Source organism: Bufo bufo, chromosome 1 (assembly GCF_905171765.1).
Source record: "Bufo bufo chromosome 1, aBufBuf1.1, whole genome shotgun sequence".
Taxonomy (NCBI): domain Eukaryota; kingdom Metazoa; phylum Chordata; class Amphibia; order Anura; family Bufonidae; genus Bufo; species Bufo bufo.
In genome coordinates this window covers 334,524,361-334,537,764 of record NC_053389.1, presented here as the reverse complement: position 1 = coordinate 334,537,764, position 13,404 = coordinate 334,524,361, and the positions used below count along the sequence as shown (strand labels likewise).

The following is a 13,404-nucleotide window of genomic DNA, read 5'->3' as shown; positions in this document are numbered from 1 at the left end:
CTAACTCCTGTTTAACATGATTTGGAATGTGATTGCTTAATTCTGAACACAGCTACATCCCCAGTTATACGAGGGTGTGCACACTTAAGCAACCACATTATTTTAGGTTTTTTTTTGTTTTCTTCCCTGCACCTAAAAGATTTCAGTTTGTTTTTGAGTGGTACAGTTTATAGGTCAAATTAAAGGTGGAAACTGTTCTGAAATTATTTATCTTTGTCTTATTTTTTTACATCACAGAAACCTGACATTTTAACAGGTGCGTGTAGACTTTTTATATCAACTGTATATAACTAGTTCCACAGACCAGCAAATACTTCAGATTGGATGCAAAATAAAGACCTACTGTCCTTCACTATGTGTAAAAACCTATACACATGATGACCTGTTGGCCGTATGCCTGTTCTGACGACAGATACATATCTCTCCCATTTCCTCAATACACATGCAAGCTCAGCTGCTTTGGCATGTAGCTTATCTCCTAGAGAACAAAAGAATTGGGTATTTTGAAATCCTACATGCCCAACCATTATCTTCTTCAACATCTGTCATCAGGGAAGAGTTGCCCAGTACAAATTAGATGGTTTGCTGAACCCCCAGACATATATCTAATGTGTATGGCCAGCTTAAGTCAGATGAATTTTCACTAGCAGAAAATAATTGCACCCCTGCAAAGTTGGTGGTTTAACTGACCTTTATTGTCTAACCTGAATTAGATTGATGAATCATAATTGCTGCCTGGATAGTACAGGTCCCCAAAGGCAATTTACACATTGTGAAAGACTTTGGCATATTTAATCAAGTCAACTGTCCGTTAATGTTTTTGAGAGCTTACTTAAATCAGAGTTTTCTAATAATGCACTCAATTTGTCAAGTTCATTAGCCAATTTGACCCGATGTTAGCATGTAATGGAAATCCATCAACAGATGCAATTTTAACTTTCCTAACATTATCCATTACTGCCTCCAACTTTGATGAGCTGTGATACAAGGTTTGTGTTACAAAACAAATGACAGCAATGAGAGATGATGTTCAGTTGATCAGATGTTAATGATCGGGCAGGATGACAGGAGGGTGTCACCTTTGACTAAAATAGCAGAAAATCACCAATTCAATTATTTCAAAGCAGCGAGAACGATAAAGACATGACAATTTTATGTCTTCATTAGCTTGTCAAACACAGACTTTAAATCATTAGCCTGGCAGATACAGCAGTAATCTCTTTAACTATTTCACTTTACTGCTCTCTTTTTCTTTTCCAGCTCAAGGTTTAGATTTTTGGGGGTTTACCGTATCAGCCGCTAAATGCTAACTATATTACTGCTAGATGTAGGATATAAAATAATTATTAGATATATTTTATAGTTTTATTTTTTTTATAACTGTTTAATTATTCTGTGAGATAAAGTACTGTAGATTCTAACTCATTTACACTTTTCTTCTCTTTTTTTTTTTTACCTGGGTTCTTTCCAAAAATATACTTCATTTATGGTCATCGTCACAGTTGCAAACATTCTGTGGAGAGAAGAAGGTAGTGTATCAACAGCACGGTTTTATGCTTTGTTCATCTGTTACAATGGAAACAATTCATAATCATAAAATGCCATATTTTTTAAAGGGCACCTGTCAGCAGATTTGGGCCTATGTAGCTAACTAACCTGTTGTATGCACGCTTGGCAGCTGAAGGCATCTGCGGTGGTGCCAAGTTCATACGTGTCTCCGCATTGATAAGAAAAAAGATTTTTATATAAATAAATAAAAAATAACATATATATATATACACTCACCTAAAGAATTATTAGGAACACCTGTTCTATTTCTCATTAATGCAATTATCTAGTCAACCAATCACATGGCAGTTGCTTCAATGCATTTAGGGGTGTGGTCCTGGTCAAGACAATCTCCTGAACTCCAAACTGAATGTCAGAATGGGAAAGAAAGGTGATTTAAGCAATATTGAGCATGGCATGATTGTTGGTGCCAGACGGGCCGGTCTGAGTATTTCACAATTTGCTCAGTTACTGGGATTTTCACGCACAACCATTTCTAGGGTTTACAAAGAATGGTGTGAAAACGGAAAAACATCCAGTATGCGGCAGTCCTGTGGGCAAAAATGCCTTGTGGATGCTAGAGGTCAGAGGACAATGGGCCGACTGATTCAAGCTGATAGAAGAGCAATGTTGCCTGAAATAACCACTCGTTACAACCGAGGTATGCAGCAAAGCATTTGTGAAGCCACAACACGCACAACCTTGAGGCAGATGGGCTACAACAGCAGAAGACCCCACCGGGTACCACTCATCTCCACTACAAATAGGAAAAAGAGGCTACAATTTGCACGAGCTCACCAAAATTGGACTGTTGAAGACTGGAAAAATGTTGCCTGGTCTGATGAGTCTCGATTTCTGTTGAGACATTCAAATGGTAGAGTCCGAATTTGGCGTAAACAGAATGAGAACATGTATCCATCCTCTGATGGCTACTTCCAGCAGGATAATGCACCATGTCACAAAGCTCGAATAATTTCAAATTGGTTTCTTGAACATGACAATGAGTTCACTGTACTAAAATGGCCCCCACAGTCACCAGATCTCAACCCAATAGAGCATCTTTGGGATGTGGTGGAACGGGAGCTTCGTGCCCTGGATGTGCATCCCTCAAATCTCCATCAACTGCAAGATGCTATCCTATCAATATGGGCCAACATTTCTAAAGAATGCTATCAGCACCTTGTTGATTCAATGCCACGTATAATTAAAGCAGTTCTGAAGGCAAAAGGGGGTCCAACACCGTATTAGTATGGTGTTCCTAATAATTCTTTAGGTGAGTGTATATATATATATATATATATATATATATATAATATCAAAAGAATGAGGCAGCACTCCAGGTAAATAGAAAAAAGTGGATCCTTTATTCCCCTCTGTGCAACGTTTCAACCGTCTCAATGCGGTCCGGTATCATGCACAGTGCAATATAGTATACATATACACATTGATCATAGTAACAACGTGACTGTAAGTTAATTGACCATAATCAACTTCATCAACATAGTAGTGTAACACCTGAGTGCATAAACCCAGTGAATAATTCAATAAGATTAAAAACAACTCACACTGTTGTGCATGGACAAGCGCGCCAAAGTCCGCGTCCTCACTGCTGCACCACGCATGCCCAGAGTCCTCGTCACGTCACAGCGGCAACATCCCCAAGGAGGGGCCAAGCGCCATCACCATGGACACGCGTAAACACATGACCAGCGCGACCGTCACGTGACACCTCCAGAGGATATGCCGGGCGGAACCACGCCCACACAGCCGGACTAGCGTCGCCAGGCAACAATGTAAACACCGCTGACCGCGCAGACGCCAGCCCAGCAATGCGTGCAGAGGGCCGCCTACAAACACAGGACTGATCCGGACAATCGGCAGCAATGGTCAGCAAGTGGAGAGGGAAAATACCAATAATAGGAAACACAAAGGGCACTGTAACGTGAGAATGACTAAATGAAATAGATAAAGGGACCTAATAGGCTCCCCAGAGGGTTACTGTATCCATAGTTTATTAAAATGGAGTGACCGTGGTTTATTAAAGTATATCAGCACTAGACCAATATCTCTATAGTCCGTGCCATACTATTTTTAAAAGACAACAGGACGGGGGCCACAGGATCACGCCGCTTTCACGATAGAGATCCCAGGTCCTATGAGGGTATGGGGTCAGGGACACTTCCATGCCACAGGACCCCTAAACCCTACAACCGACCATTCAGTCTATTGTTCAAAGTGAAAACAACCACCACTCCAAATGAACAGTATAATCACAGTCAACCCACATATTATGATATATTGTAGTGTAAACGATGTACATGCGCCCCACAGTTCTCCCCCATCAGGCAAATTCCATCAATTAGACGTAGGGCAATAGGTACAAGCCCATGAACACCATCAGTGGAGTATCAAAGATCTAGAGAAAGAAAAGATAATATCAGCAAAGAAACAGTAAAAACTGTATACATATAGATAAAAGTAAAAGTAAATCACTCAATTGATGACACCAATAGATAAATTTACACACACCAGGGCAGAACAGGGCAAGGAACACAGGAGAATAATAGGCAGCCACATCCTATACCACACTCCACTTAAAATCAACATTGAGACCATGCGGTCTCAGTGTGTTAAGACGGTGGATCCATCTTAGCTCACGTTGTTTAAGAGGCAATGTCCTGTCTCCACCTCTTCTAGACAGAGTAATATGGTCCACCAGCATGAATTTTAAATCCTTCTCTTTATGGTTAGCCTCAACAAAATGTTTAGGGACAGGTAGATCTTTTCTTTTTTGTCGTATGGAGAACCGGTGGTTATTTAGACGTGCCTTCATGTCACAAGTAATCTCCCCAACAAAAAGGAGGCCACAAGGACAGGAGAGCACGTAAATAACGAACGAACTGTTACATGTCAGAAAATGATCAATCTCATATTGGATCCCCGTAGCCGGATGGGTAAACCTCTCCCCCTTGGTCATATAGGCGCAGTTAACGCAACAAAGACAGGGATAGGAACCCCTCCTACGCGGGCCAATATGAGACTGTACCAATGTCCTAGCAGAAAGATCAGCCCGGACTAACTTATCTCGAAAGTTAGCAGAACGCCTATATGCAAGCAAAGGTGGCGTGGTCAAAGCAGTAATGTCTGAAAAGCTACTCTTAAGTATTGGCCAATGTTTGCGGATAATTTGGGCAATTTGAACACTTTGTTCCGAGAATGTTGATATAAACGGTATCCTATCAACTTTTTTATCAATTTTTTTATGTGTATCAACTGGTGTTGCCTGATGTGAATCAGTTACCCTAGTCAAGTGTTTTTCAATCACCCTAGCCGGATAGCCACGTTCCTTGAACTTATCTGCCATCTGTGAAAGACGAGTCGGGAGTAGATCTGGCTCCTGTACCACCCTTTTCACCCTAAGGAGTTGACTGTATGGTACAGAATCAATGATAGACCTCGGGTGACAACTGTTGTAGTGTAGCAGCGTATTACAATCAGTGGGCTTAGTATAAATATCTGTAGACAAATGATCACCCACTATTGTGACAGTGGTATCAAGAAATTGGACCTGGGCGGTCGAGTGCACAAGGGTAAAACTGGTGTCTGGGTCCATGTGATTCAAAAAATCATGAAAACTCTCCAAAGAAGCAATATCACCATGCCAGATGAGGAAGACGTCGTCTATGTATCGCCACCACCCCAGAACTTTGCTGAAGTGGTGGGACACATAGACAAGGTCCTCCTCGAGGGCCGCCATGAAGACATTGGCATAGGTGGGTGCCACATTAGACCCCATGGCGGTCCCTCGTAGCTGGAGATAGAAGCTATCCATAAACAAAAAATAGTTATTTCTCAAAATCATTTCCAAAAGATGAATAATGAAATTCTGACAAGGTAAAGAATAACTGCTGCCAGATAGCTGCCTCCGGACAGCAGACACCCCCCTATCGTGATCAATGGAGGTGTACAAGCTCGTGACATCAAAAGATGCCAGGAGACAGCCATCTGGCAGCACAATGTCAGAAATCCTATCCAAAAAGTCACCAGTATCCCTGATGTAGGACCTGACGCTGATCGCATAGTGTCGAAGTAGTCGATCTAGGAAGATGGAGATATTGGAAAAGATGGATCCCGTGCCCGCAACAATGGGGCGACCAGGCGGGTCCATCAGTGATTTATGGATTTTTGGGAGTACGTATATAACCGGTGTACGTGGCTGTGACACAGTTAAAAAGGAATGTAGCTCACCATCAATAATGTCCTGACCCAATGCTGTGTCAAGGACCTTCTTGATGCGTCTCACTATGTCGAACCTCGGATCACCAGTTAATACCCTGTAAACACTCTGATCACCCAGTTGTCTCATAATCTCCTGAATGTATTTGGAGGTGTCCATGACAACAACCCCACCACCCTTATCAGCCGGTTTGATGGTGAGGCTGCTGTCACGGCACAAACCCTCCAAAGTAGCAACCTCAGAAGTAGTCATATTAGGGTGTCTAAAAGACATATCGGTAACCGTTACACGTAGGGAGGCTATATCATTAGAGACAGCCCTCCTGAATGTCTCCACTGCAGGTGAATTACTACGTGGTGAAAAGTCACTCTTGTTGAACAACCCAAAGGATTTCAATCTCAGTTCAGTACCAACAATTCCTACAGTCGACTGGTCCACTGGAGGGCGACCTGCAAACCAAACCTTAAGCTCAATGTTCCTATACAGGCGCTGCAGGTCGACCTCCAAATGGAACCAGTCAACCTTGGTAGAAGGACAAAATGATAGGCCTTTAGACAATGCATTAGTTTGAATATCAGACAAGGGTACAGAAGAAATATTTACCACAGTGGAGACATTGCTATTCATCATTGGGCCTGATTCGCCTTTCTGCGCAACGACATTGGTTTGGTCAGTTCTGGAGGTTTGGAATTTCCGCCATCTGTGGTGTCTTCTGCCACCCCGTCTGGTTCTCTGGCTGTCACAGGGCCCACCCCTAAAAAAAGGCTTAGTGGATACAGGGTTATTGACAATATTGGTGGTCACTGGCCCAGATTGTCCCGACTGATGATATTTCTGGCGTTGTGGAGGAAACTGTCTCTTAGACGTGTCGTATTGCCATGTATAGATCCTACCCTTGGCATAATCATCTGCGTCCCGCTGCCATTTTTTTCTTTTAGTGGACTCTTGATCCTTAGTGAATTTGGACAGATACTCCATGCAACTGTCATCATACTTTCTAAATTCGTCCGGCCCCAACATGGTTTCCAGAGCGGTTTTAGTCAAATTTTGCCGCAGTCTAGTATCCGCCAGTTCCTGTTGTAGGTATTCCAGATTCAGGAGAATAATATCGTACGCATACTTATTTGAAATCTGGATGAACTTCTGCGCATAGATGGATTTAATGGGAAAAAGATTCGGTTTGAGTTGTGAGCGGATCCCTCTGGGGATTCTGTGCTCCACCCAGCTTGCACCGTATTATTATTACCTTTTTTCTGGACTTTTTGTTATGGATCCTCTCGACGTTTTTACATACACCAGGGCGGATCAGGACAGGATTCTGCAGGGCTTGGTGAGTGAGCCTGCATTTTTATCTACACCCACTTTGATTGACTTAAAAAGAAGCTTTGAGGCAGATGCCAAGAAAATTGTGTCCACCGATTTACATTTAATGACCCTTGGTCAATACTTTAAGGAGCACAGAATCCCCAGAGGGATCCGCTCACAACTCAAACCGAATCTTTTTCCCATTGAATCCATCTATGCGCAGAAGTTCATCCAGATTTCAAATAAGTATGCGTACGATATTATTCTCCTGAATCTGGAATACCTACAACAGGAACTGGCGGATACTAGACTGCGGCAAAATTTGACTAAAACCGCTCTGGAAACCATGTTGGGGCCGGACGAATTTAGAAAGTATGATGACAGTTGCATGGAGTATCTGTCCAAATTCACTAAGGATCAAGAGTCCACTAAAAGAAAAAAATGGCAGCGGGACGCAGATGATTATGCCAAGGGTAGGATCTATACATGGCAATACGACACGTCTAAGAGACAGTTTCCTCCACAACGCCAGAAATATCATCAGTCGGGACAATCTGGGCCAGTGACCACCAATATTGTCAATAACCCTGTATCCACTAAGCCTTTTTTTAGGGGTGGGCCCTGTGACAGCCAGAGAACCAGACGGGGTGGCAGAAGACACCACAGATGGCGGAAATTCCAAACCTCCAGAACTGACCAAACCAATGTCGTTGCGCAGAAAGGCGATTCAGGCCCAATGATGAATAGCAATGTCTCCACTGTGGTAAATATTTCTTCTGTACCCTTGTCTGATATTCAAACTAATGTATTGTCTAAAGGCCTATCATTTTGTCCTTCTACCAAGGTTGACTGGTTCCATTTGGAGGTCGACCTGCAGCGCCTGTATAGGAACATTGAGCTTAAGGTTTGGTTTGCAGGTCGCCCTCCAGTGGACCAGTCGACTGTAGGAATTGTTGGTACTGAACTGAGATTGAAATCCTTTGGGTTGTTCAACAAGAGTGACTTTTCACCACGTAGTAATTCACCTGCAGTGGAGACATTCAGGAGGGCTGTCCCTAATTATATAGCCTCCCTACGTGTAACGGTTACCGATATGTCTTTTAGACACCCTAATATGACTACTTCTGAGGTTGCTACTTTGGAGGGTTTGTGCCGTGACAGCAGCCTCACTATCAAACCGGCTGATAAGGGTGGTGGGGTTGTTGTCATGGACACCTCCAAATACATTCAGGAGATTATGAGACAACTGGGTGATCAGAGTGTTTACAGGGTATTAACTGGTGATCCGAGGTTCGACATAGTGAGACGCATCAAGAAGGTCCTTGACACAGCATTGGGTCAGGACATTATTGATGGTGAGCTACATTCCTTTTTAACTGTGTCACAGCCACGTACACCGGTTATATACGTACTCCCAAAAATCCATAAATCACTGATGGACCCGCCTGGTCGCCCCATTGTTGCGGGCATGGGATCCATCTTTTCCAATATCTCCATCTTCCTAGATCGACTACTTCGACACTATGCGATCAGCGCCAGGTCCTACATCAGGGACACTGGTGACTTTTTGGATAGGATTTCTGACATTGTGCTGCCAGATGGCTGTCTCCTGGCATCTTTTGATGTCACGAGCTTGTACACCTCCATTGATCATGATAGGGGGGTGTCTGCTGTCCGGAGGCAGCTATCTGGCAGCAGTTATTCTTTACCTTGTCAGAATTTCATTATTCATCTTTTGGAAATGATTTTGAGAAATAACTATTTTTTGTTTATGGATAGCTTCTATCTCCAGCTACGAGGGACCGCCATGGGGTCTAATGTGGCACCCACCTATGCCAATGTCTTCATGGCGGCCCTCGAGGAGGACCTTGTCTATGTGTCCCACCACTTCAGCAAAGTTCTGGGGTGGTGGCGATACATAGACGACGTCTTCCTCATCTGGCATGGTGATATTGCTTCTTTGGAGAGTTTTCATGATTTTTTGAATCACATGGACCCAGACACCAGTTTTACCCTTGTGCACTCGACCGCCCAGGTCCAATTTCTTGATACCACTGTCACAATAGTGGGTGATCATTTGTCTACAGATATTTATACTAAGCCCACTGATTGTAATACGCTGCTACACTACAACAGTTGTCACCCGAGGTCTATCATTGATTCTGTACCATACAGTCAACTCCTTAGGGTGAAAAGGGTGGTACAGGAGCCAGATCTACTCCCGACTCGTCTTTCACAGATGGCAGATAAGTTCAAGGAACGTGGCTATCCGGCTAGGGTGATTGAAAAACACTTGACTAGGGTAACTGATTCACATCAGGCAACACCAGTTGATACACATAAAAAAATTGATAAAAAAGTTGATAGGATACCGTTTATATCAACATTCTCGGAACAAAGTGTTCAAATTGCCCAAATTATCCGCAAACATTGGCCAATACTTAAGAGTAACTTTTCAGGCATTACTGCTTTGACCACGCCACCTTTGCTTGCATATAGGCGTTCTGCTAACTTTCGAGATAAGTTAGTCCGGGCTGATCTTTCTGCTAGGACATTGGTACAGTCTCATATTGGCCCGCGTAGGAGGGGTTCCTATCCCTGTCTTTGTTGCGTTAACTGCGCCTATATGACCAAGGGGGAGAGGTTTACCCATCCGGCTACGGGGATTCAATATGAGATTGGTCATTTTCTGACATGTAACAGTTCGTTCGATATTTACGTGCTCTACTGTCCTTGTGGCCTCCTTTATGTTGGGGAGACCACTTGTGACATGAAGGCACGTCTAAATAACCACCGGTTCTCCATACGACAAAAAAAAAAAGATCTACCTGTCCCTAAACATTTTGTTGAGGCTAACCATAAAGAGAAGGATTTAAAATTCATGCTGGTGGACCATATCACTCTGTCTAGAAGAGGTGGAGACAGGACATTGGCTCTCAAACAACGTGAGCTAAGATGGATCCACCGTCTTAACACACTGAGACCGCATGGTCTCAATGTTGATTTTAAGTGGAGTGTGGTATAGGATGTGGCTGCCTATTATTCTCCTGTGTTCCTTGCCCTGTTCTGCCCTGGTGTGTGTAAATTTATCTATTGGTGTCATCAATTGAGTGATTTACTTTTACTTTTATCTATATGTATACAGTTTTTACTGTTTCTTTGCTGATATTATCTTTTCTTTCTCTAGATCTTTGATACTCCACTGATGGTGTTCATGGGCTTGTACCTATTGCCCTACGTCTAATTGATGGAATCTGCCTGATGGGGGAGAACTGTGGGGCGCATGTACATCGTTTACACTACAATATATCATAATATGTGGGTTGACTGTGATTATACTGTTCATTTGGAGTGGTGGTTGTTTTCACTTTGAACAATAGACTGAATGGTCGGTTGTAGGGTTTAGGGGTCCTGTGGCATGGAAGTGTCCCTGACCCCATACCCTCATGGGACCTGGGATCTCTATCGTGAAAGCGGCGTGATCCTGTGGCCCCCGTCCTGTTGTCTTATAAAAATAGTATGGCACGGACTATAGAGATATTGGTCTAGTGCTGATATACTTTAATAAACCACGGTCACTCCATTTTAATAAACTATGGATACAGTAACCCTCTGGGGAGCCTATTAGGTCCCTTTATCTATTTCATTTAGTCATTCTCACGTTACAGTGCCCTTTGTGTTTCCCATTATTGGTATTTTCCCTCTCCACTTGCTGACCATTGCTGCCGATTGTCCGGAACAGTCCTGTGTTTGTAGGCGGCCCTCTGCACGCATTGCTCGGCTGGCGTCTGCGCGGTCAGCGGTGTTTACATTGTTGCCTGGCGACGCTAGTCCGGCTGTGTGGGCGTGGTTCCGCCCGGCATATCCTCTGGAGGTGTCACGTTACGGTCGCGCTGGTCATGTGTTTACGCGTGTCCATGGTGATGGCGCTTGGCCCCTCCTTGGGGATGTTGCCGCTGTGACGTGACGAGGACTCTGGGCATGCGTGGTGCAGCAGTGAGGACGCAGACTTTGGCGCGCTTGTCCATGCACAACAGTGTGAGTTGTTTTTAATCTTATTGAATTATTCACTGGGTTTATGCACTCAGGTGTTACACTACTATGTTGATGAAGTTGATTATGGTCAATTAACTTACAGTCACGTTGTTACTATGATCAATGTGTATATGTATACTATATTGCACTGTGCATGATACCGGACCATGTAAGGTGTCAGGACACACGAATTATGATAATTTTGATATATTGTATATTGTATTTTTATGGGATCACATTCAATATTGTATAATTGCCACTTGTAAATTCCTGCTATGGATTGTGGGTATATATACCCATGTTTGACACCATGTTATATGCTTGAGAAAGACCGCATTGAGACGGTTGAAACGTTGCACAGAGGGGAATAAAGGATCCACTTTTTTCTATTTACCTGGAGTGCTGCCTCATTCTTTTGATATTATACTCATCCATAGCCGTTGGAGCCTGCGGCTGGAGGATTTGCACCCGTGGTCTCTGGTCTTGTGCTGCTGTGACTTCTTTGTTTTGTTTTATTATATATATATATATATATATATATATATATATATATAATCCTCTAGAAGCAATGGGAATGTTGCCTTTATATCTGTTTTCTCTGCAACTACCACATCCTCTCCACTTTGATTGACACGGCCAGGCAATGAAAACGTTATTACGCCTGGCACTGCCTGTGCTAAAGTTTATCAAAGTGGAGAAAATGCAGCAGTTGTAGATCCTCTAGGTGTAACAACAAAGCCCACATTGTTTCTAGAGGCTCATTTGCATATATAAAAACATCATTTTTCTCAGTAATGCGGACAGATATGAACATGGGACCAACACAGATGTCTTCAGCTGCCAAGTGCACATGTGACAGGTCAGCCAGTTTCATAGCTACAAATTTGCTGTCAGATGGCCTTTAAACTTGTTTTTTATTATACACATATTACTGATTATTAGTGTTGATCACGAATATTAGAATTGCAAATTTTTATCGCGAATATAAGTACTTCGAAAATTTGTGAATATTTAGAATATAGTGATATATATTCATATTTTCGAATATTCGAGATTTTTTTATTGCAAATTTTTATCCCAGATTTTTAAATTGCAGAGTAAAAACATGATTCCTCCCTGCTTCTTGCTTGTGGGTCAATGACTCATTGGCCCACAAGCTAGAAGCAGGGAGGAATCATGACTTTAAATGGGAAAAATTATGAATATTCTAAAAAACAAATATATAGCACTATATTGAATATATTAGTTTTTTTGAATATTCGTAATATTCTAAAACAAGAATATATAGCAAGATAGATATGTGGCGCACTGAAGTGACAAATTCAGGGTGGAGGTGCTCTCAGTAAAGAGGAATCACCCTTCCTCTAGTGGGCTGATAAATAAGAAATGAAGATACTGGGCACTCTCACTCTAAATGGGACCATATTGTTTATTAATAAAATGAAAACAGTAGTATTTGACAATGAATATAAGCATAAAACGTATCTATCTTAAAATCGCCTAACGATCCCAACCTAAAATCGATGGTATTTGAGTACTAAAAGTGTAATCTAATCACAGATATAAATATACGTATATTGTAAAATATAATTTAAAACATAAACACATGCTGGGTGGTATAAATATAAGCCTCAGGACTGAGCAATATGACAACCCTCTTTGCTGTGTGTCTTCTGGGACTATTAGTGTCCTATGCGGACATGAAAATCCTCAAAGATCGCTTGTCCTCCAATTATGCTGGTAATTTAAAACTTGTATGGTAAGTTTCAGTTATTGTTTTAGTGGCGTCCCGCTGCACTCACTGTTCAGCGGCATCCCGCTGAGTTCCTTCAGTAGTCGATTTCCCTCTACTGGTATTTCCGTTCAGTGGACTGCTGTGTAGGACCCTCATTGGTGCTTCTTCCGTATCCCTTTGATGGCTCTGGATGCCGCTCCGTTATGAATGGGAGCCGGTGTCTTGCGAGCTTATTCCCACCGTCTTCCGCACTCCTCTTTGTTTGCACGTGTAAAATCGCTTGTATAGCTGTGCAATAGTTGTTGGTAGCGCGTCGGGTCTTTACTTTTTCAGGGTTGGTTCGGCACCTGTGGTCTTTCAGCAGGTATTGTTGCGATCCATCAGGGGAGTCTTGAACCAAATGCATTTCGGGGCTTACAATCACCCCTTCCTCAGTGGACCACCAAGCCGTACATTGTATAGTGGTTGTGCTTGATATTTTAGCTCAGCCTTTAACCCCTTTAGGCTGTCTAAACAGTATTTATAAATCTGCCCCAATATTTCC

At 42.6% G+C, this 13,404-nt stretch overlaps 1 protein-coding gene across 1 annotated transcript in view; it reads left to right on the top strand.

Moving 5' to 3' along the window:
- The window catches only part of FSTL4 (follistatin like 4), an 860,919-nt gene that overhangs the window by 747,627 nt on the left and 99,888 nt on the right, over positions 1 to 13,404 (top strand). Inside the window, exon 9 of the mRNA XM_040405485.1 lies at positions 1,503 to 1,529. Coding sequence (XP_040261419.1) covers positions 1,503 to 1,529 — 27 coding nt within the window. The remainder of the gene's footprint in view (positions 1 to 1,502; positions 1,530 to 13,404) is intronic.